Here is a 24,718-nt window from a genome sequence, read left to right as displayed (position 1 = left end):
TGAGAGCTGGGATGTACTGCTATGTGAAAGTATGTATCTTACAAGTTGAGGGCTGCAAACCAATCGTCTTTCTCTAGTGACGGTATTATTTTGGAAAGGGTCACCATCTCGAACCTTTGACAGCGGAGGAATTTGTTCAGCTTCCTGAGGTCGAGGATAGGCCTCCATCCGTCGGTCTTTTTCTCTGTGAGAAAATACCGTGAATAGAATCCCCTTCCTCTTAACTGAGGAGGAACGGGCTCTATGACTCCTATGCAGAGCAGACGCTGGGCCTCTTCCTTCAACAGGGTCTCGTGAGATGGGTCCCTGAAGTGGGATGGGGCTGGTGGATTTGCGGGTGGCATGGTGGTGAAGGGGATGGTGAGCTAGGATACCACAAGTTTTAATACCCCAGCGGTCTGATGTAATCGCTGCCCATTGATCTTGAAAAGGTCAAAGCTGATGGTGGAAAAGGTGAGTGACTTGTTGTTCCGTCACCATAAAGACTTGTTGCATGCCCTGGACCAAACCATCAAACTTGCTGCTTGGAATTTTGTTGATTGCCCATACAGGATGGTTGAGGTCATCTACATTGCGGTCATTGTCTTGCACGCGATTGGTCTATGGGTCTCTGCTGCTGTGTTGTCTTTGATAGGAGTAGTTGTACCTCCTCTGGTATGGGTAGTATCTCTTGTGTCGAAACGGGGGTGTATACATCCCCAGGGTGCGGAGCGTAGATTGGGAATCTTTTCCGGAGTGGAGGACCTCATCCATCTTTTTTGCGAACAACTTGTTTTTGTCGAAGGGTAGGTCTTCCACTTTTGCGTGAAGCTCCTTTGGAACTGCTGCGGAAGTAAGCCAAGATGAGCATCTCATCACTATTGCAGTTGCGCAGGCTGCTGTGTCCGCCACATCCAGTGAGATTAGCAAACTCGCTCTTGCCGCCGCAAAACCCTCCTGCACTAGGGACTTTAAGAGGGGGCGCTTGCTTACTGGCAGGTATTGAAGAAGCTATGCTATCTTTTCATAATTGTCAAAGTTGTGATTCGATAACAAGGTGGCATAACTAGAAATACGTAGGAGCAAGGTTGCCGAGGAGTATACTTTCCTGCTGAATATATCTAGCTTTTTGATATCTAGTGTTTTCTTTTGGCCCGCTGTTGTGCTGAGTCTACCACCAGCGAATTCGGCGGTGGGTGGTTAAAAAGGAATTCTAGATTCTTGAAAGGGACAAAATATTTCTTGTCCACTCTCCTGTAGGTTGGTGGCACTGAAGCTGGTGTCTGCCAGATGATGTCTGCCACTTCCATAATGGCTTCATCGATAGGGATGGCAACTTTCGCACTCTGCCTTGGGTGCAAATTTTTCAGCAGTCGATGCTGTTTCGTTTGTGCTTCTGTTAGCTAGATTTCCTGGGACTGGGCCACACACTTGAAGAGGTCCTGGAACTGTTTGAAGTCGTCTAGCGGAGACGTGTCCGCTGGGAAAACCGCTTCATCTGGTGAAGAGGATGAACGGTCAGGAATTATATTTTCAGTCTTCTGGTCCTCTGCTTCTGACAACTGTCCATCTTCCAAGTCTGACTGTTGTATTGTGACACCCAGGCTACGTCTTGGAGAAGTCAGGTGACTCAAAGACTTTAAGGTCAGAAGGGACCATTATGATCATCTAGTCTGACCCCCCTGCACAGTGCAGGCCACAGAATCTCACCCACCCCTCTTAGAATAATCCTCTCACCTATGTCTCAGATATTGCAGCCTTCAAATACTTTGAAGGCCCCAAGATGCAGAGAATCCTCCAGCTGTGATCTGTGTCCCATGCTACAGAGGAAGGCGAAAAACCTCCAGGGTCTCTGCCAATCTACCCTGGAGGAAAATTCCTTCCCGACCCTAAATATGGCAATCAGCTAAACCCTGAGCATGTGGGCAAGACTCACCAGCCAGACACCCAGAAAGTTCGATGACTATGGTGCTGCTGTGGCGAAGAGTGCCCTGCTGTCGATGGGTTGTCATGTGAGGGTTGTTGGTGATGGGAGTGTAAATGCAATGAGTACGGAGAATCATGGTGATGATCGTAATATCGATCCAATAGGTGAGGCAACGAACACCTGGATGACCTACAACTAGTATGTCGTCTCTTGTAGCTGGCACACGGAGAATAGTGATAGTGTGGTGACCATCTATATGGCCTAATAGTGATAGCGTGGTGGAGAGTAGGATCGGTGACTGTAGTAGTCGCTGTAGCATGGGTGCCCATATGGGGAATAGCGTCTGTGATAGGTCTGCTGTTTTGGGCTGTGGTGCTGGTAGGTATGGTGCAGAGGTCACACATACATTGGAGGAGAAGGGGAAGGACCTGGTGAAAATCGTGGAGAAGGGAAGTGGGGGGTCCCCTGTCTCTGCATTTTAACAGATGCCTTCGCGGGGGGCTCTGCTTGTATCAATGCTGGCTCCGACTCCGGCTCCGGCTCCTGCTCCGGTGCCGGTATTTGAGTGAGTTGAAGAACCCTGTATTTGCCAGTGCCGGGGCTGTTCGTAACATGGGAGTACAACACAGCGCCGGCAACGGTGCTTGCTGTGTTGCCAGTGCCGGGAGAGTTCCCTCCGGTGCCACTGCAGTCTGCACAGGTAGCTGCTGCTCCGGCGCTGGTTGTGGAGCTGAACGGGGCAGTGCCAGCGCCCTTGTAGTGTGGGCGCTGCTTGTTGGCACTGAGGCTGCTTTCGGCACCGAAGAGGCTCTTTCGGACGCCGCAGCCTTCTTCATTTTTGTCCCCAACCCAGGTACTGAGGGTTGCGGGACAGAGCCAGAGGACCCTGGCTTATCTCTCGCCATCCTCTCAGGTGGGAGCAATCTGGCAGGGGAGATCTTTTTTCTTTTATCTGCCAGCGGTTTGGAGGAAGAGACCCTTCTCTTTTGGGTCTCCCCAAGTTGTCCAGCATTCAAAGTATTGGGGTCCAGCGCCTTGTCCCGAAGGAGCATCTTGAGGCACATTTCCCTGTCCCAGCGAGTACGGGCTGTCATTTTTGAGCAGTGCCCGCATTTTGGGGGAACACGGTTTTTCCCTAAACAGCATATACACGCTGAATGCCCATCAGAAGCGGGCATGGGCTCACTGCATAGGGCACACTTTTTAAAACCTGGAGATCCAGGCATGACTGGGTTCAAGTTTTTCTGTTAAATTCCCCAAGGCTAAGCTTAGTCAGTGACAGCAGGAAGCTGGGGAAGCTGAGGCTTCAATGAAGTGCTAACAAGTCTCTTTTCTTCTTATTATTCTTTTTCTTTTTCTTTTTTAAGATAAGAGAAGAACAGTGAGGGAAAAGGCTATTTACAATTTTGATCTGAGAAAGTGGGTCTGGCCCAGGAAAGCTCATCCCCTAATAAGCCATCTTGTTAGTCTTTAAAGTGCTGCACAGTCCTGTCTTTTGATTGAGCAAGACCAGACTAACAGGGCTACATCTCTATTACTATTTTCAATTAACTAAAAAGATCCCCTGAGGAGAAGGAGAATTGCTGAAGGGATGAGAGAATCGAAGCTCCCTCTATGGCCAGGGACAGTTGATAGGAACTGACAGGTAAGCCAGGTGCATGCGAAGCTCAAAGGCACGAACAGCACATGCTGCACACCACGCATGCGCATCCCAGCTGAATACAGCTATGCAAAGCCTCCGAGCTGCGGCGCCAGGACGAGCCTGACAATATGAGTAGAGCACCCATGGGGACCACTTGAAGAAGAAAGTGTGGTTATTCTAACCCTAGAGCTACAAAGACTCCACAGCTTGTATAACCAGAGTGCGAAAGACAGATAGCTTCCCAAACATTGGTCCATAACCAATCAAAGTAAGTCTTTCAGATGCATTCAGTGGGATTTGCATCCTCACAAGGCACTGCAGAGTGAGGGAGGTATGGATTTATACTATTCCTCCTTGAGCAGCAGCAAAGCTACACACTATAGGCTGTGTCTACACTGGCCACATAACCCATAATAGCTATGGAAATGAGAGAAGTCAGAATAGGGAAATGCACGGGGGATTTAAATATCCCCCGCGGGATTTAAATAAACAGGGCCGCCGCTTTTTTCCGGCTTGGGGAAAAGCCGGAAAAGAGCGTCCAGACTGGCTCGATCCTCCGGAATAAAGCCCTATTCCGGAGGATCTCTTATTCCTACTTGTCTGGATGCTCTTTTCCGGCTTTTCCCCAAGCAGGAAAAAAGCGGAGGCCCTGTTTATTTAAATCCCGCGGGGGATATTTAAATCCCCCGCGCATTTCCCTATTCTGACTTCTCTCATTTCCATAGCTATTACGGATTATGTGGCCAGTGTAGACACAGCCTATGGAACTGAAGGCTGTGGCAAGCTAATATCCATAACTATCCAAGGACTGCTCAACTCAGAAAGCTGGAGGTTGTTATTGCTTGCATGGATCCTCAATTTATTCTAAAGTTTCAGGAAGTTAGTACAGTAGACTTCCAATAATCTGGAACCTATGGGACCTAGGTGGTGCCGGATTATCAAATATGCCGGACTATCAGGAGGTACTATAAGATGATTATATATATACTGTATACATTATATACTGTATATAAAGTGTTCTTAACCCTTTTTATTGTACATACTGTATACAGTATACTGTAATGTTTTAGTTTTTTTAAGCCTTTTTACCCTTTTTGCTCAGTTCAGCTGCTGCCGCTGTTACCTTGTGAATCATTTTTTGCCGAAGCTCACTCACTAGGCTCTTGCCATTTTGATGCCGGACTATCAGGAGTGCCGGACTATTGGATGCCGGACTATTGGAGTTTTACTGTATACTGAAAACCACGCTTCAAAATGTAAAATAGTTTTGAATTTGCACTACCTGAGGTTTCTGTAGAAATCCCATGACCATAAAGCAAAGTTCTTCCAGTGCATTGGATGCCTATTGAAAAGGAAACATGAAAACAGATAACAGATTTCTTATTTAATGGCACTTGAAAAACAATATATAATTAAAACAATATCTTTCTAACTAGACTCACCTCAGGGTGAGGATCTATGATGGACAGGTAAGCAGAACATGCATCGTCTATCTGTAAAAATTGGCATTGCATCTTAGAAAGTCAGACAGTGAACAGACAAAATATACATGTTTTCAAAGTGTTCAGTATAGCAAAAGATGTGATGGGTTTATTAAAATATGGTTTGTATATGCTTTGCATGCACGCTGAGGCACAAACCTGGGTTATTTTCTTTATTATATTTCCTGCATGTAAATATATTTTTACTGAATTAAAAACTTTGACTGAAAAACTAAGATATGTACATGACCAATGTCAGTAACCACATAGTCATATTTCTTCTCTCTTTTTCTACATCCTACTGTTTCTCACCTCACTGACAGTCATATCTTAAAAATGAATTATAAACTTTCTGGGTAGGGGTTGTGATATCGCCTCCGAAGTAGCTGGAAAATTTTGGAATTCAAGTCTATAAATAAAATAATAATGCCATGCAGGAAATACACAATGTTAGCTCCACAACTGTGCCTTTCAAACTGAATTTCAGTTTTCCTGGGGATTTACAATATGTGTATCTCACTGGAACTATGGTATATATGCCACCCTCCATGTTCAATGACTCCACTGATCTCAGCTGACACTGACAAGACTCAATGCCTCACAGGGGATGCTATATAATATGGAAATCAGAATGCCAATGAGAGATACATTGCAAGGAAGCTGAATTCAGACCAAAGAGCACTGCAGGAGGTGTAACTGATTACGAACCGAGTACCACCTGCTATTCATACAACACCAGTGACAGTAACAGACACTTATTGATCAGTTCTCTAGTAATCCAGTGGAGAGTAAGGAAAGGGAAATAGGGGACTAAAAAGCATATAAATTAAGTTATTAAAATTTTCAGTAAAGAAAGTTCAAGAATACAGTATACTCTCTTTATCCAAATGGTCTGGGGCACATCCACATTGGAAGCACAATTTTGAGTTGCAGTTATGACGACACACACATATGGAGAATGAAGGCATTAACGTGCTGTTTGCTTAAGAATGATCTTTTAGATCCAGCAGATCTTTTTTTATTTTTGACATTGTCCTACCAATATGCTATTGCTCCTCAATTGCTCAGAAACACTATACATATATAAAAGCTATTGATTAGCATTGAGACCTTATTAGCTGGTGATTAATATAGGGTTACATGGGTGGACACTGGCAGTATGTCTAGACTACATGCCTCTGCCGACAGTCAAGGCTAGCAGAAGTTACGGGAAATGAGGTTTACAGGAGCAGTCGACAAAGGCTTCCCTTGTCGACTGAGCCGTGTCTTGACTCTCGCACTAGGCGGACGATCAGCTGAGCCGGCATAGCATGGTGGCCTTTTTTTTTTTTAATGCAGCCACCCTCCCCGCTTCATTGACTATGTCAGGTAGCCTATTTTACATGTCTCAGTCGGAAGAGGCATGTAGTCTAGACATACCCAATGTGGCTTCAGAAAACTGGAATTTTCAGCTAATTGGAATTAACGTGGCTAAAACAGACCAGTTAAAAAAAAAAAAAAAAAACCACACATTTTGGGATTCTAAGCCTTGAGCCTGATTCCCACCCAGGACAATCCCTTCCAGCAGCAGCAGATGTGTTATTCTCATAACCAGGACAACAACTGTGATTTGAAGAATCCTACCACCAGGAGATACCTTTTATTAGTTGCAGTTTTGCCATATATAATTCAATCCCACATTAATTTTGGTGTAAAACACAGCTGGTAATTGATTTTGTTATATTATGGACTGATTCTGAATCCATTGAGGGCAATGGAAATTTTGCTTTTGTCTTCCCTGAGACTAGACGCAGGTCTTTTGTTACAATTCCAAGGATATAGAAAATAATGTCTTCTAAATGTTTTTTTCATATAAACCCCTATGTGGTTTGAGACTCATTTTCCTGAGAGATTGCCCATCAGCTCATATGATCAATATCATAATGGTTGTAATCTGTACAAGTGTTTACTAGAAGATTCCTGGATTTAAAAGAGAGCAGAGGCTGGCAGGAAGGCAAGGGGCCTGTGACTAGAACTCTCTCGCCCCAGCCCCTTAGACCAACAGAGCCTACATTTATTAATTTATTAGACAAATCTTGCATTTTTCTTTAGGTTTAAGTCTGCAAGAAAGTATATGGCTGCTGTTGTACTATGAGCATCATTTTAGAAGAATCATCTTGAACAGTAAGTTTACTACATGTATATAATACATCTTCTTCCTATGATAAGGCTTTTGTTTTTTAATATTACATAGCACCTTACAAAGGTGACAAATGTAATAATATTCCAAATGTTATATGACAATGCTCTGTCCATATTACAGAGCAGAGGACAATACTCTCAGGCCACCTAACACCCAAGTCACATATTGTAATCAAAATACATGTACATAAATCAAAATGTCCAGAATTAAGAATACAACATACTGTAACATCAGTCAGCACCCAAAATATATAATTGAAGCAGTACATAATCCAATATTAAGTGAACCAAAATATAAGACTGATTAAATGTTTTTGTACGGTGTACCGTGCTTACAGACTTAACTTCTTTTCCTGTAACAAAAACTACACTGTTTATTCTACATTACAATTATACATATTTTCTATGGGGCCCATAGATATGAGCTTTCATTTAACTAGCAATGATTAGGCATACTAAGTCTACTTCTGCATGAGCCAACACAATTTTCTCCTTGCTCTAATGACTTCGACTCCCTGCCTAATGATTACTCTGATATTTGTATTAGATGAAATGTTTAATATTCAGCAATCTGAAAAAAGTGGTTACATCCCATCCCCAGAATAATATAGAAGTATACAATTTATGTAGGCAAGGTCAAAATGAAAAGAGGAAAGACTCCTCCTGTATGTCAGGACTATTTAAAATATAAGATGGTTACATGTGGGAGCAGCAGAAAGAACTCTTTTCTGTGATCTCCAATCTGAATCTACACTGCTTATGATCAGAGATGGCTTGATTAGTTTGTGTAATTCAGTGTTTTCTTCTGTGGGGGAATACTTGTGCAAAGGATGTGGAATGCCCAAAAAAACAACAAAAAAAACCATCTCTCTAATTGAGGATGTCAAGAAACAATGGCAGCTCTCAAACTCCTGCCATGTAATAAGGATCATATGGAGTATATAGCTGTGTGTGGATAGGCTTTGTGATGATCACAACACCACTGATGCATTATCTATACCTGCCCCTTATACAATAAATCATCCACAACAGTCAAACACTAATAGCATATTATTGAAACACATGGTTGAGCCAGCACTTGAAGATATTGCTGCTTACTTCATGCCACAGCTGCGAATCTTGTTCTGTCTGTAATTCTTGAGATGGCATTGGGACACCTAGAAACAGAAAGGGCAGATACCAAAGAACAAGGGTTAAAATTATTCTGTTTGTAATTATTTTTCTTGTATATAGTATGTCAAATAGTTTATATTCCTAAGGATTTGATGCCCAGAATGTGTAAAAGTGAAAGATGCTGAGCTTCTGAAATATAGGGAGTTATAGTATATGGGAGTCCGTGGTCTCAAAAATTATTATCCTGCAGTTGAGTTCCATCAACATTCACACTGATGTAACTCTGCTCAGCTGCATGTGGCAGGATTGAAAAACAAACAAACAAAAAAAAAAAACCTATCTAGCAGACCTAAATACCTAAAACCCCAGTGTAAAAAAAAAAAAAATCCAATTCCTAAAAATCTATCAAGTCTCATAGCTCATCTCATCCTGAACGCATCCATCAAAGATTAGAAAATAGTAACAATAGCTCTCTCTCGCTCATACATATATATTTTACAAACCCACAGCCTCTGGAGGTATTTGGTATGACTTTTCTAAATGAAAGCTGAAATTAAATTTCTAGTCCTCATACCTCCTGACAAAAGTTTGAAAGAATAGCCCACCTTAAACTTAAAAACCAAAAAAAACCCAATTCTGTATTTTATATTAAAAACTACATCATTTTCAACTAATCTATTGATTTTGGGAGTCCTGATGCATGATTTTTAAATGCTTGGGGTTTGAATATTGAGCTAACTAGTTGCTTAAATGCTTTCCTGGGGGAGGGGGGAAGAGGGCCTTAATTTACAGCCAGGAACATGTAAATATGGTAGAAGATACTCTGGGAGATGGGTGCTGGAGATTAAAGGGCATTGGATGAAGGAGCACTTGGCAAGAGATTTTTCCCAAAGTGTGCAGAAAGTCCAGGAGAACACCTGGTGGTGCACATATCTTCTAAAGCCATTAGGAAGTTGGCAGAAGAACATCAATATCATCCTGAAGACTTTAAGTTAGGAGATACTGAGAAGACAAGCTCAGCCAGTGAAACAGTGAATTATTTAAATAGCTGAAATGTGGGAGAACCTTTATCCTGCAAGGGATATTTTCTCCATTAGCTACATTTGAGAGAAGATAAACATCAAACAATATAACTAACATTTTTGTTTTTTAGAAGACTGATTTTTAAAATGAGTCTATTTGGGAGAGCTAATGAAGCATGATAATTATGAAGTCTGAAATCTAAGTGTTGTAAGAATTCTATTTTTAAAAGGAGAGATCTGTAAATGTTCAGTCATGCAGAAATGTAAGCATGGGAATGATAATTTTCAAAGAAAAAAAAACAAACACCTTAAGGATTTAAATCTTGCTTTACCTGAAAATACGATGGAGTGGTCAGAATATCACACTTCAGATTTTACATTAATAAATGTAAAATAAATATTAGCCCTAAATAATTTCTCTCTACTCTGTATATAGTGTATTTACCAATCTCTTTAAACTTTTATTTGATGGTCTACATGCTGATGCTGGATCTAGTAGTTCTGGTTAGTCTGAACCTGAACATGTACACCACAGATAAACAGCCCCTTTGCAAGAGATCCACCAGCCTAAGCTAGCTGGCCTGGGCCAGCTGCAGTTCTCCAACTATAGTGTAGACATACCCTGGGACTGCTTACATGAACAAGGATGGCAGGATTTCAACACTGGTTCTAAACTTGTACAGTGAGTGAGCAAGTGATTCCAACACCCACGAGAACCTCACTCTTGCACTTCCAAGCAGCAGTTTCCAAAAGAATAATACATGTATTTTAAATATGTTTTCAAAATCATCTCAGTTTATTAACCAAAAGGATTCACATTTCAGTGTGGCAAGTACTCCAAGTTAACATAAATAAACTGACTTTACAGTGTAAAGAAGATAAACTATTTCACTAGCTGAGTGATATCAGATCAAGTCTATTAATATGAATATACGTTAATTAACTTTAACACTTTAATTCTGGAATTTAGTAACTTTAAACCTTAAAGTGCTACCCTTTTGTTAAGAAAAATGAAATGTAGCTTTCTTGAGTGTCTAATGGGGAAAAAAAACTACTGTAGGTACGAAATTTTATTGTACTGGAAAATAAAAAGATTTAGAGCAATGTTTTCTCAACCAGCAGTACGAGTACCCTTAGGGGTACACGAGGGAAGTCCGAAGGGTACAGCAACATAACTGAAATTTGGAGAAAACTGAATTTGTTTTAAGTTTTACAGCGCATTATTATTTTTGTACTTTCTACACCCAAAAATTTCATCACCCGCCCTGCTACGATTCAGTTATTTAAACAAATGTGCTGCAATGGTAGAAAAAAAATGTGTGTGTCTGAAAAATGTAGGTACTGGGGGTACTTATATTTTTTTTAAAGGGGTAGTTTATAAAAAAAGGTTGAGAAACACTGATTTAGAGAACTTCGCATTCAGATTTGGGATGCACAAACAAGGATTGCAGTGGAATTCTACCATTTAAATCATGATGGTTGTTGAGAATCATTTTGTATAAGTATCACACGCGTAACACTTGTCTTCTTATATTGAGTACATAAAATGGAGATAAAAAGGTGAAAGTCACAATATTGACAAGGAAAGGTACTTAAAGCCTTGCTTATTTTTATATTGGTGTTGTTAAACGATTCTATGGGCCCTACATGACTAACCATTGAAGACTACTGTGGAATTTCGTTTAACACAAAGGATTCACAGAAATTTTAACATATCTGTGCACAACCATAACAAGTTTATGCTTAGTCAATCTCTAATAGCCACTGCATTTTATACTTTGGTAATATGAGATTATATATATATATATATATTTAGGTCAAGGGGAATTTTGGTTGTACAAAGAACATAAGACTATGCCCTTTTTAGATTCAGAGAATAACCCTGCTCCCATTAAAATCAATGGCGATATTCATTAATCGAATATTTGATCATGTGTAACAATTAGTATGAATATATTTTAACAACTATGGTCTCTTAAGTACACAAATTAGGTACTAGAGCTAAAGATCGCCAGTCTTCTTTGAGCAAAGATTAATGGCAACACTAAACAATAAGGCCCTGATCCTGTGAGGTATTGAATGCATGCAATTCCCATGAGCTGAAATCGGAGACACACCACTGAATGGGTCCCATAATCCTTTGGAGGGTAAAGTAAATGTCATTTTATTTCAAGTAGACGCTTTCCAAGGAAAAAGTATCAAAAACTTCAAACAGACTGAATGCTCAAGAAATTCAGAGTTATGCTGAAAAAAGTAAATATAGTAATTATTTTGAACCAAAAACATGGCATGAAAGCAAAGGACAAGGCATGAAATACTTATTTCTTATTGCTACTCTTGAGTCAAAAAGAGCTCTGTTCTCAAACTATTTTACAGAAAAAAAAACTGTTCTGCAATCTGATTTTATTTGAAAGGTATGAGACATTAAACCTAAAAATTAAGCATTTATAAATTTATAAGCTACACTGCAAATCACCTTGAGATCTGAAGAACAGGAAAAGACTATACAATGAAAGCTATATTCTATTACAATACTACTTATCAGCATTTCCTTTAAACCTAAAAATTAAGCATTTATAATGTCTCATACCTTGCAAGAAACTCGGCCACACTCATGGTAAGTGGACATCCAGCTAACTAAAATCTTGCTAGACTAGGGATGTTAGCGAGTAGTCCACTACTTGCTTCCCCCCTCTTGCTGCCTCTATCAGAGGGAGCAAGGGGAAGGAAATCAGGAGCTCTATGGTGCTGCCTTGCCCTCCCCCCCCCCCATCAGTGGCAGCAGGTGGGCTGAAGGAGAAGGGGAAGCTGCTGAGCCACCGCCTCTGTGTGTGGTGCCGGAGCAGCCTCTGTTTGCAGCAGACAGGGCCTTAGCCACTGGGAACAGGAACTGCTGGACTCAGCGTGAGCTGGGACCGGGCAGTCCTGGATTGCACTGGTTCGGGATGCAGCACCTCTCCATTTTAAATGTAGTTGTAGTAAGAGCCACCAGTGATGTACCACTAATCAACTACATGATTAGTCAGATAACTGCAGTTTAACATCCCTATGCCAGACCACGAATGTAGCCACATCAGAAAGTGCTAGACTAGAGAGATTCAACCTGTACTTATTTTTGTAACCTTTCAATATGATATAATCAGATTTGTTACATTATTCTTGCTTCACATGAATAAAACGTATAAGCTGTAACATGAATAAGAAATTGTACAAATTTTGTATATAACCACCAACAGGTGGAACTGAAATTGGGACCTCTGTACACATAAAAGGGAATTCATCTACAAAAAAATTGCATTAATTAAACACTGCAAATCAGAATTAAACCTACGCTAAGAAAGTCACTTAAGGTTGCCAGAGCATTGTCTATAATCTGCTGTGATGTCCTGAGATACTGCAAGATGTACTGCAGGTACCATGGTTTGGAGTACTGTTCTGAAAATACAATAGCTATTCAAACAAAACAGTGACTAGCAATATTTACAGGACTTTGTGCCATCACAGATCATTTCTCTAAGACTTCCCCGATTTCAAAGGCAAATGGTAGTATGTACCAAAATATTTCTCCATACGAATGTGCTGTCAGAGTATGGGGACAAGTATCAGAGGAGTAGCCGTGTTAGTCTGAATCTGCAAAAGCGACGAGGAGTCCTGTGGCACCTTATAGACTAACTGAAGTGTAGGAGCATAAGCTTTCGTGGGCAAAGACCCACTTCGTCAGATGCATGTACATGCATCTGACGAAGTGGGTCTTTGCCCACGAAAGCTTATGCTCCTACACTTCAGTTAGTCTATTAGGTGCCACAGGACTCCTCGTCGCTTTTGCAGAGTATGGGGAGAATACCTCTCTGTGTTCCAGTGAGTGATAAGGTATCTTCATCTGCTTGGACTCCCAATTTCATGACTCTTGACCTCAAGAGAGGGATTTCTGTATTCAGTATTAATGCATGGCGGTAGCCATTGCCTCTCTAGCCGCATGTTCAGAATGGGACGATTCACTCAAACGTCTCTCTAGGTTCAATGCCACTCTCCCTTCTGTCCCGGCACCTTGGCTAGGTGGTGCCAAGGCAAAGCACATAGCAGGAGGGGGGGCTCCCACTCCACGGGCGCTTTGCGCCTCTGGACTCTCGTACCTTTCAGGTAGCTGCATCCCTCAAGCAACTGTCCCAGGCCCTGGGCGAGGGGATGGGGCAGAGATTCACCTCCCCGAAGGCTTACCCTGCCCAAACCAGGGGTGCAACGTGGCTGGGCAGCTTGTCCCTTTCTCTCACCAAAAGAAGGCAGCTGGTCCCGCCACAGATATTCATTCACCCACCTGGCCTCGCCCGTAGCCTGAGCACCCGGCGAAAGGGACTGGCGGGGACACCCCTCTGTTAGCCAGCGCCCCGCCGCGGGAAGCAGAGAGGGGCTGAGGTGCAGCTAGACCGGGGCAGGGGAGGCGCCCTCCCACCCACAGGAGCAGGGGCAAGGACCGGGGCTAGCTCTCACCTTGGCTGGCGCACGTCCAGGAGGCCAGGAGCAGCAGGAGCAGGGCTCCCGACGCGCCGCTGAGGCTCGCCGGCTGCTTCCTCAGGCCGGGCTGGCTGCCGCGGGAGCCGGCGGCGTGTTGCTGAACCGGGGTCCGCTGCTGGCCAGAGTCCCCAAGCATGGCGCCTGCTGAAGGGTCCGGCTGGCCCCGAGTATGCGCCGCGAAGCCCTTCCCCACCTCACCTGCTGCTGCTGAGGTCCCGACTCCCCCGCCGGAGCCGCCACGCTGCGGAGCCCGCCGTCCCTTCCCAAACTTTTAAATCTCCCGGACACGTGGCCTGCGTCATCCTGACTCACGGAGACTCCGCGTCATCCCCGCTCCTCCGCATCCACGCGGGTCCCAGTCCCGCCGAGCCCGGCCGGGGCAGCGCGTGACTCATCCCGGGCCAGGGATCCTGCCCCACCGCCAGGAGGGCACGAGCGCGGAGCTCCTGCTGCTGCTGCTGGGTGGGTGGGAAGTGCAGAAGAAAAGCCACGGCCGCTTGGGGGCACCTCGGTTCCACTGGACGCACAGCACAGCGGGAAGGGATCAAGCAATAAAACACCTTCCCCCCACCCCACACACACAGTCTCAAATTTGGATCCTCGCTTTCAAGGGACTTTTCCCGTAAGAAACAACTTCAGTACCTCTGGGTTTATGAAGGGGGACACACGAAACGACATTCTGCTCCCTGCGAGTGCTCCGGGGTGACTGCTCCGTTCTGTTGAGTCATTTGTGCGTGGTTAAAACATTATCTTTTGCACTGTAGGGTGTTGCATTTGAAATGGAGTGTTTTTGTAAAAATGACAAGTTTTAAGTTTTAAAGAAATCTAACACCACCATTAACCCAAAATAAGTGGGTTAGATTTGCACCCAAGTAACTAACAGGGTAAATGAAAATCAATTAAGTTATGTGGATGCCGGTCTCTGTGCAAACAAGCCCTAACACAACTGGAAAAGAGGCATAGAAAATAAGCATCTAAAGCTGACTTTTACCTTCTACTTTCCCCTACAACAAAAGGGAAAGCAGAATGGCAGAGTTAAGATCTTTAGCTTCCCAGTTCAGGAAGCTACTTAAGCATGTGGGTAACTTGAAGTATTGTCTTCTCACCTGTCAGAGCTTGTGCAAAAGGCACCTGCTCAAACATATTTTTCCTCACACTTGTGTACTTTTAAAAGAACTAGTAGTTTTTTTTTCTCCTCAAGAATCATCTTTAAGAAGAGAGCAGTCTTGGTGAATTTCATCTTTAAAGTGTATGGTGGAGAACTGTTTTAAAGAGAACAGTGAGGAGGATGGAAAGAAATTCTGTTTCATGAAAAATTTCAAGATTTTGAAATATGGCTTTGTTCCGAACTGGAGGGGAAACAGAATTTTGAAATTTTCTAAGAAGAAAAAGGCCAAAATAAAAAATGGTTCAGGTTGAATAGAAAGTCTCAATTTTTACTTTTAAAAACTACATTATATGTTATAATACAACTCACAAATAAAAATTCTGGTGAAACTGGACTGATGTAAAGCATTTTGATTTCAATGGAATATGATTCTATCATAGTTTCTCTGACCAACTCTAGTTCTAAGCGTCTAAAAATAGATTTTCATAATGGAAACCATTTTAACAACAAAAATGATCACTCCTAGTGTTGCTAGAAAAATAAAAATAAAAATGATATATAGTTAAACACATGCAAATTGCAGTGTTTGTGGATTAAAATCACATAGATTCTAATCAACAAGGTTTTCCCTGAAACTTCATTTCTTATCCTGTATATACTCTGAGGCTTTGTCTATACTATGGCTTGTGCGGGAAGAGGCAATGCAAATGCACTGATTAGCATATTATCACGCTTTATTTGCATAATCTATTCCGAGCCATTTTTGCGCAAAAAGGAAACATGCACATTGCTTGTTTTTGCGCAAAAACCCCTTGTGCAAAAACGGCTTGGAATAGATTATGCAAATAAAGCGTGATAATATGCTAATCAGTGCATTTGCATTGCTTCTTCTGGTAAAAACTGATAGTGTAGACATAGCCTTAGACTACATCTACACAGCAGGGCTAAAGTAGAATTAAGCTATGCAACTTGAGCTACATCAATTGTTTAGCTGAAGTCAAAACAGCTTAACTTGGTTTTTGGTACAGTCTACAATTCAAAGGAAGAGCACCCTTCTTTCAACTTCCCTTACTTCTTGTAAAATGAGGGTTACAGGAGTCGGAGTAAGAAGTCCTCCAGCTTTAGAAATAATGTCTGGCAGTGTAGCTATGCACTATGTTATTTCGAAATAACATCAGTTATTCTGAAATAATGCTGCTGTGTAGACATAGCCTTATTTACCATCTGTGATATTCATCCATTTTATAGACTTCCAGTAGAACTTCAAAATAAGATTTTCAGAAGCACTTATGTTATCCTAACTCTGCTCCCATCAAAGTAAAGGAGAGTTTTAACTTGCCCACAGGGACATATAAGAAATTTTCTTTCTGCCTAGCACAGGGGTGGGCAATAATTTTTGATGGGAGGCCACTCCAAGAATTTGGTAAATAGTCAAGGGCCTCTTTCTTCCTTAATATTAATGGAGGAAGTGCAAGGGTCTGAAGTGGAGGTTTGGTACAAAAAGGATCTTGGGGTAAGAAATTGGGGTGTAGGAAAGGATGTGGGATCTGGGAAAGAGTTTGGATGAAAGAGGGGATTGTGACCTGGAGCAGCGGACTGAAGTGCAGGAGAGGATGCAGGGTCCAGAAGGGGCTCCCGCTGGGCCACGGGCCAAATGTGACAGCCTGACAGGCTGATTCCAGCCTGCAAACCATAGTCTGCCCACCCCTTCTGTAGCTCTTGCACACTGGGAAGTACAGAGGTTGATCACACATACTTCTAAGGGAACATGATCCTGGGAAGCAGAGAAGAGATGGCAAGGCACAGCACATGGAAAGGCAGATGCATCAGGGACCACAATCTGTCCTATAGAAAGGATGAAACAATTTACTTACTTCATCACCTGCATGCAAGGAGCATCTATAGAAAGATTGTGCTCCACCTTCTGTGATGGCACAGCTTCACGCTGTCCCCTACTCAAGGCAGTGTCTTCAAATCCACAGTCTCTCCCTACATTTCTGTAATTTTCCATCAATCTTCAATACTTTATTTGTGAAATTGTGTTTGTTTTGATAACTGAGTTTCATCTGAAATCTGAATAAAAGCTTAAGATCCTAATTCACTCTACTGAATCTGGTAAAACAAGAATATATTAAATGAGATTTCCACAACTATTACAAAATTCTCCAGTAAGATAATCTGCCCACTCATCTCTCTGTTTCCTATGGATCTGCAGTAGAACCTATATGAACCTTCCTATGCCTAACCCTTGATTTTGTGTCTTATCTCCCAAATCTTCTGTCCCAATCCCAATTTTTTTTAACAGTTGAATTTTATGCATAAAAACGTTCAATAACAATTAAACATGAAATCTTGTTTTTACTCTGAAGTAATGCTGCTGACAAAACACTTATCTCCTCTCCTCCTCTTCTGAATCCCAAAAATTCTTCCAGTATTTCTGGGGACAGAAAATACCTAAAGTTAATTACTCTTTTAGAAAAAGCTCCATCCATAAATTTTAGCCTATATATTCTTACTAATTATAAAGAGAATCAATGCATTTCTGTTCTTTCCTGATGGCAGAGTAATATGAATAGGTTTGACGGAAAGGATAATCTTTCTGATCATGTCACCAGAGAACACACACAATTAATAATGAAAAGACATGTTCCCAGAGGCTAAATCAGAAGTCTGTACTGAGACAAAATTCCTACAGAAGTCAATGGCAGTTTTTAAAAGTGACCACAGTAAGCCAAGCTTCACTCTGTGCTGTAGCAGAGCCTGTAAGGAATATTACTACATATCAATTTTGTGTGCTGTAAATTCACACTTTGGCTTGCAAAGCTGTAATTTGCCTTACAGAAAAAGCTCTAAGTACTTTGAAATTGATCTTTAGTTTTCATAAAACTTTCATAGTTTATGATGATGAACTTTGTTCTGAAAAACTGTAACGGTAACTTTCATAATTGCAAGTAATAGGACATCCGTAATAGAAGGAGGAGACAATGTGGCATGCTGTATCTGTTCTTGTTTGGCTTAATTGCTTGATGAAATTGCTGTTACTCAGCTTGCAGGAGTAAGGCACATCCTTATTAAAAGGCTATTTCCAATTTAGGATGTTTTGGAGTTTATTTCTTTCTGAGCAGTGATGACTGAAATTAGTTTTGTTGGAATATGAACATTTTCCTATTGTTGATTGACTAAACACTAATATGGCTAATGGAAAAGAAATCACACAGCTCAGAATGTGAAGTCACCATTGTTTCTGTCACCAGAAGAGTCTGGACCAAGAGGTGCAACTCTGAATCTATCCAGATTTTGTGCAGATATAGGGAACCCTATAAGGGTCTGACACTTCTTTGGTACTCATATAGTAGGGAATCATTCCACCCATAGTGGAATGTAACACAAAGAAGTGGTATATACAGTTGGGTTTACTTTGCCAACAATTCCTACCATTGCTACCACTAGTCCAACTCGCCAACAGTAACAACAGGGGGCAACGGAGGAGACCAGCCTTCAGTGATGATAGCTTCAAGCCTAATCTTCTAAGAGCAGATCTACACTACCGGATGCCTAAAACACTGACATCCTGTCTATATTAGAATTCATTGCTATTTTGGAGAAATAAGTCTGGAATAGGCAAGACCATGATGGTCAGTCAGTCCCTGCTCAATAATACTTGGGTCTGACATACTTCCTCAATGTCTTACTGACAGCATACTCATAGAAAAGAGTAAGAAAGGGGACCAGAGGTAGAGCCATGAAGTTCACTAAAGGGTTGGATATGAACAATCAGCATCTCTGACTGAGTTTTGCTCTGGTTCAACTCAAACTGACACCAGTTTGAAAAAAGCCTTTTGTTGCATCTCCTTATGAACAGTGCACTTAAAAACAAAGTACCAACAATGTAGTACAGACAACAGTTCCCAAGCTTCCCTATAACATACTACCCTTGATCTCCTCAAGTCTCCATTCTGAGAGTAGTATTATTTATTTAATGTAAGGAACTTGGTTAAAAGCTGCAACTCTAAGCTCCTAACTAGGAGTGCCTCTGTGAGTTGACTTGGAATCCTGGATGGAAATTAAACCTGTGGCAGCTGTTGTCTGACTTAATATCTGATGCATCCCATGCTAGTGAGGTTTATCTCTGGGAACATTTCCATGGAGTGCACCAGATGTTCAGGGATTTTTCCAGGCACTTAGATAAGAAAGATATAACTAAACCCACAGATAGGTGAAATAACTCTGTGTAACAATATACACAAAGGGCCAAATTCAGCCAGCTCATAAGTAGGTGAAAGTCTTCCACAGTCAATGGATTCATAATCACTTGAGACCTTTAATTGATCCGTTGTGCGCATCTGAGTCTGAAATTTCCTATCCACAGAACATGTACAGCATGGGCATTGGCAGTGCATATATCTCTAATCTGTTCACCAGTGTCCCTCAATCCTATCATGAAGGGACCCTTCAGAGTACAGGAGGTCACTGGCCTCATTGCTGAGACAACAAAAAGAGTGCCATTTCTTAGTGTCTGACTCTATGAAGAAGATATCTGCTCAATAAGAACTAAACTAAAATGACTTCACTGAGGCCACTAAACAGCTTCCGTCATTATTATCAGGAACAGATTTAAATCAATCACTTATTAGAAGTGAAAAGTGTTGCATCCATTAATAATCCCTTGAACCATCCAGTCCATCAAAAGCAATCCCCATCTTTAGAGCAGGCAGACTACATCAGAAATATATGCAATAAAATACATAATTTTCATAGCCTGGCATTCAGTTTAAAAGCAGAATTGGTCATGGGCCATAAACTTTTCTCACCCCATTTATACCAAGCAATTCTTCAATTTCCCCCCACCATTCCTCATTAATTCCACATACCAAACAGAACATGGAACAGAATGATTTATTTGCTTTATGAAGTTCTGATATTAAAACAAAAAAGTTGTAAATATATTTAGTCAGAGTAGAACAATGAACATCTACAGGCATTGTCATTTATGAATTAGGTGTGGTCCCCCAAGCGATGTAGGAAAAATGTCTAACAGAGCAAAATACTGAAATGTCTCAGAGTATGGCTACAGCGTCAGCAGCATTATACTGGAATAACTGACGTTATACCAAAATAGCAGAGAGTGCGTCTACACAGCAAACCATTATTTTGAAATAATGTTGAAATACAGGACTTCTTACTCTGACTCATTTCATGAGGAGTAAGGGAAGTCGAAGGAAGAGTATTCTTCCTTCGACTTCCTGCTGTGTAGACAGTGACAAAAACTGAATTAAGCTATTTTGACTTAAGCTACGCAATTGACATAGCTGAAGTTACGTATCTTAATTTAACTTTTGCCCTGAAGTGTAGACGGTCCCTCAGAGACATAGTCTGAATATGAACAAATCATACTGTGGTCTAACACAACCCAAGGGACATCAGCAACAGTGAGACTTTAGAAAGATTAGTTGACTAGCTTTACTCTGGTGAAACGAATGATTGAGTATACTGTCAATGAAAAATATATTATTTTAAAATACTAACAATCTCACATTGATCCGTAGTTTTCAGGCTTTATAACTAATAAGATGTTAAACAGGAAACAAAATGACTATTTACTCTAAAAACTGTCCTGTCTTCCAGATGATCATGAATTTGGAACTTCAGAACTGGAACTAAAGAGAACTTAAGAAATGCTGTTTCTCTTCAGAAGACATAAATGATATTGAGAATCCCTATCAATTTTACTCAAAATACATAATAAATCTTTTTCTCCATGAGCAAACCTGGCACATGAGAAATTCTGCTTTCAGGACTCTAAAACATTTTGGCAAAAATCATTGGTTTCGTTAGAAAAGGGGTGGGCAATAATTTTCTCAGGGGGGCTCCTCCCTCCCCCACACACAGAAGGGGCAGGGCCTGGCCTACCCACAGAGTTTCCTGGGCTGGAGAGTTTAAAGTAAAAACAGAGCAAAGGGCTTGCAGTTCATCTCAACTGGGAGCTGTGGTCCATTTAAATAGGATCCTGCTGCTTGAACTACCATCTGGAAATGTGGTGGCATGAGTAGCAGGATATAAATAGAAAGTGGCCAGATGCTGTCCACAGGCTGGATCAAAGTGTTAGGAGGGCTGGATCTGATCCCTGGGTCTTGTGCAGCCCTGCATTAGAAGCTACCCACTGAGCTGAGTTTGGCACACTAAGAACAGAGATCTTATTGAAACTGGCAGTCTTGTCAAGTATTTTAATCTATTCTTCAGATAGGGCTCAATCCTGCAAGATGCTGAGCACTCTGACCTCCATCCAGCAAAGCACTTACATACAACTTTAAACATGTGACTACTCCTACTCAGTGGAACCACTCACAAGTTTTAAAGCTTTGTATAACACTCAGAACCTTGCAAGATTGATTCCATACAGGGGCTCCACTCTCAGCAGGGGGGAATGACCCACTTGCAGTTCCCCAAACTATGACTAGAGCAAATAACAAGGACGGGATAAACAAGGAGTGTTTGAATGGAAACAAGATGTCACTTGAGTTGAAGACCAGGCCCGCCGACAGTGGGGGCAAAGGGGCCAATTGTCCCGGGGTCCGGTGTTTCGAAGGAGCCCAGAGTTCCCAGCCATAGTGTGGCAGCAGCAGCAGCCAGAGCCCCAGGACCCTTTAAATTGCCACAGGAGCGCTAGAGCACTGCTCCATGCAGCTTTGAGGGCTCCGGGGGATGCTACACTGTGCTATGGGCAGTGCTAAGGACTGACTGCCCTCGGTCCTGCCCCTTCCGTCCTTGGCCCTGCTCCTTCTGGGGGGGCAGGGGAGTTGTGGAGCTCGGTTCCCCCACACCTGGCCCCAGCCCATGATGGCTGTTGGCCCCACAGTTGAAGACAACTGATTTTTGGAGGCTCCTGGGTCAGCTGCGTGCTGAAGCTGGCCTCAACCAGGTCCTAGTCCTCCTCCTTCTACTCGCCGCCGTCTCTCCCCCCAGGATGTCGTCACGCTCCTTAAAATAAGGATAGGTGTGGGGCTCTGTCCTGGATCAGGAGCTGCCCTCCTTGGCTCTGGCATAAGCCTGGTGGAGCTCCTTGACCTTCATCCGCACCTGTTCTTGGGTGCGGATGTGGCCTTTGGATGCCAGTCTGCTTGCCATCTGGCCATACATCTCCGCATTCCTGTGTCTGGTGTGGAGATCCTGGAGGTTGGTCTCGTCCCCCCAAACCTCAAGAAGGTCCAGGACCTCTGCACCAGACTAGTAAGGTGCACATCTCTTGCAGCCCCTTGCAGGCTCCTGGGAGCTGTCTGAATGCTCCCAGGGAGCAGTGGGGGGCTGGGGGACTGCATAAGAGTGGCTCATTTTGAGCCTAAATGCAATCAGGGGCAGCTCCAGGGTGGCTTAGGGCTGTCTGCAGAGTCTGCAGCTTTAAGGACTCCAGGGGAGAGGGGGGCGATAGTTTTCCTGTGTGTGGACAGAGCGGCCCAGCAGGGCACCCTGGGAAGAGTTGGAGGCCCCCTATTCCGAAATAGCCCCTATTCCCTGTCTACACAGCCCCTATTCTGAAATAGCTATTTCGGAATAGGTGCTATTCCTCGTAGAATGAGGTTTACAGAACTCAAAATAAGGCAGCCATTATTTTGAAATTATTTCAAAATAGCGGTTTTGCTTTATAGACTCTCTCAAAGTTATTCCGGAATAGCAGCCATTATTCTGAAATAACACACCCTCACTGACTTGTTTATACTCCTCTATATATTATACACTGAAATGTAAATATGGTATTTATATTCCAATTGATTTATTTTATAATTAAGTGGTAAAAATGAGAAAATCAGCAATATCAGTAATAATATGAAGAGATACTTTTCTATTTTTATGTTTGGCTTTGTAAGCAAGTAGATTTTAAATGAGGTGAAACTTGGAGGGCTCAAAAGGCAAATCAGACTCCTGGAAGAGTACAGTAGTCTGGAAAGGTTGAGAGCCACTGATCTGTTCCAACTTTTATTTAGCTGTGACACTCAGGTAACTGCAATAAAAAAATCCTGTGGCACCAAGTCTCAGAGTTCAGGTCAATTGACTTAGGCTCGTGAGGGTTGAACTATGGGGCTAAAAATTGCAGTGTAGATATTGGAGCTCAGGATTTGAAACTCACCCGCTTCATGGGGTTTCAGAGCCTGGGCTCCAGCTTATTTACACTGCAATTTTTAGTCCTGACGCCTGGGCCCTATAAGTCCAAGTCAGCTGACCTTGGCCAGCCGTGGCCATGCTGTGGGTCATTTATTGTAATGTAGAGGTACCTTCTGAGTACCTTTCCTAAACGTGAAGAAGACTTCTGTGTAAGCTCAAAAACTTTTCTTTTATCAACGAACTTGGTCCATTAAACTATGTTAGTTTACTACTTTATCTTGCTTAAACAACAAGGAGTCCAGTGACACTTTAAAGACTCACAAATTAATTAGGGTATTAGAGCATAAGTTTTCATGAACCGCAACTCACTTCCTCAGGAAGGAAGGAAGGAAGGAAGGAAGGAAGGAAGGAAGGAAGGAAGGAAGGAAGGGTATGTCTAGACTCCAGAGTTTTTCCAGGATACTGGAATTTTTTTTCGGAAGAGCAGATGCATTTTTTCTGCATCTCTGTACACTTCATTTTACAAGAAAGAAGGGATGTTCTGAAAAAGGGTTCCGTAAAAGGGCCCAGTGTAGATGGGCCAAATGTTGAGAAACATTTGGAGAACCTCTTCCAGAAAAAGCTACGCAAATTGCGGTTCACAATTTGCGTATCTTTTTCTGGAAGAACTGTGTGGTGTAGACACAGCGAAAGAAAGAAAGAAAGAAAGAAAGAAAGAAAGAAAGAAAGAAAGAAAGAAAGAAAGAAAGAAAGAAAGAAAGAAAGAAAGAAAGAAAGAAAGAAAGAAAGAAAGAAAGAAAGAAAGAAAGAAAGAAAGAAAGAAAGAAAGAAACAGGAGTGTCATTTCTGTATCCTTCTTTTTCTTTTTGTCTTTCTTTCTTTCTCCCTTCAGCACATGAGGAAGTGAGTTATACTCATGAAAACTTATGCCCTAATACATTTGTTAGACTTTAAAGTGCCACCAGGCTCCTAGTTGTTTTTGCTGAAACAGATTAACATGGCTATCTCTCTGAAGCTTATCTTACATAGGCTATGTATGTAAGAGGCTTTTGTGCAAAAACGAGCAGTAATGAGGAAAAACAGCTCTTGTACAAGAGGGGGTTTTTGCTCAAAAAGGAGCCATCTACACTGCCTCTTGTGCAAAAAGGTCTGATTATTACTTATGCAAATGAAGCACAGTGATATTCCACGCTGCGCTTCATTTGCATATGCTTTTCCACAAAAAGACTACAGTATAGACGTAGTCATAGAATCTAGGCTTTGGGAAGTCTGGACCATCTTTTCACTAGATAAGTGCATAGTGTCTAGCACAATGGAATCCTGATCCTTTTTTAATTCAATACAGTACAAACAAACAAATAAATCAAATAAATAAAATATTTCATCAGGAAACTATGACAATATCACTCATAGAGAAGATTGGAAACATTTATTATTTGTGTGTCTAAATCCATTTCCTTCCTTCTAAAAATTCAACGGATCCTGACTGCTCTTAAGTCACAACAATATAGTGAATGTGCTCAACAGTTTATAAGCTGTACTACTGGCTGAAATAAGAACTACAAGTTTAACTCACTGTCATAGTGGTGATGGTACCTATGTTTCTGAATGTGAAGGTCATAAATTTTACTTCCAATGGCACATATACAATTAGCT

The 24,718-nt window shown here is 42.0% G+C and overlaps 1 protein-coding gene across 7 annotated transcripts in view; it reads right to left on the bottom strand.

Annotated features, from left to right (window-relative positions):
• Positions 1–14,312, bottom strand: part of NMU (neuromedin U) — a 35,534-nt gene extending 21,222 nt beyond the window's left edge. For 4 of the 7 annotated variants that reach the window (XM_075930398.1, XM_075930402.1, XM_075930399.1 and 1 more), the window contains exons 1-4: positions 13,834–14,312; positions 8,309–8,367; positions 4,991–5,041; positions 4,831–4,890 (exon numbers count right to left, since the gene is read on the bottom strand). In XM_075930398.1, the coding sequence (XP_075786513.1) occupies positions 4,831–4,890; positions 4,991–5,041; positions 8,309–8,367; positions 13,834–13,993 (330 nt within the window). In that variant the 5' untranslated portion in view covers positions 13,994–14,312. The remainder of the gene's footprint in view (positions 1–4,830; positions 4,891–4,990; positions 5,042–8,308; positions 8,368–13,833) is intronic. The other 3 variants (XM_075930401.1, XM_075930404.1, XM_075930405.1) reach the window with 2 other exon arrangements.
• Between the last annotated feature and the right edge of the window lie 10,406 nt (positions 14,313–24,718).

The sequence above is a fragment of the Pelodiscus sinensis genome, chromosome 5, assembly GCF_049634645.1.
Source record: "Pelodiscus sinensis isolate JC-2024 chromosome 5, ASM4963464v1, whole genome shotgun sequence".
Lineage (NCBI taxonomy): Eukaryota > Metazoa > Chordata > Testudines > Trionychidae > Pelodiscus > Pelodiscus sinensis.
Note: the sequence above shows the minus strand (reverse complement) of the source record. Positions and strands in the feature narration are given on the sequence as shown.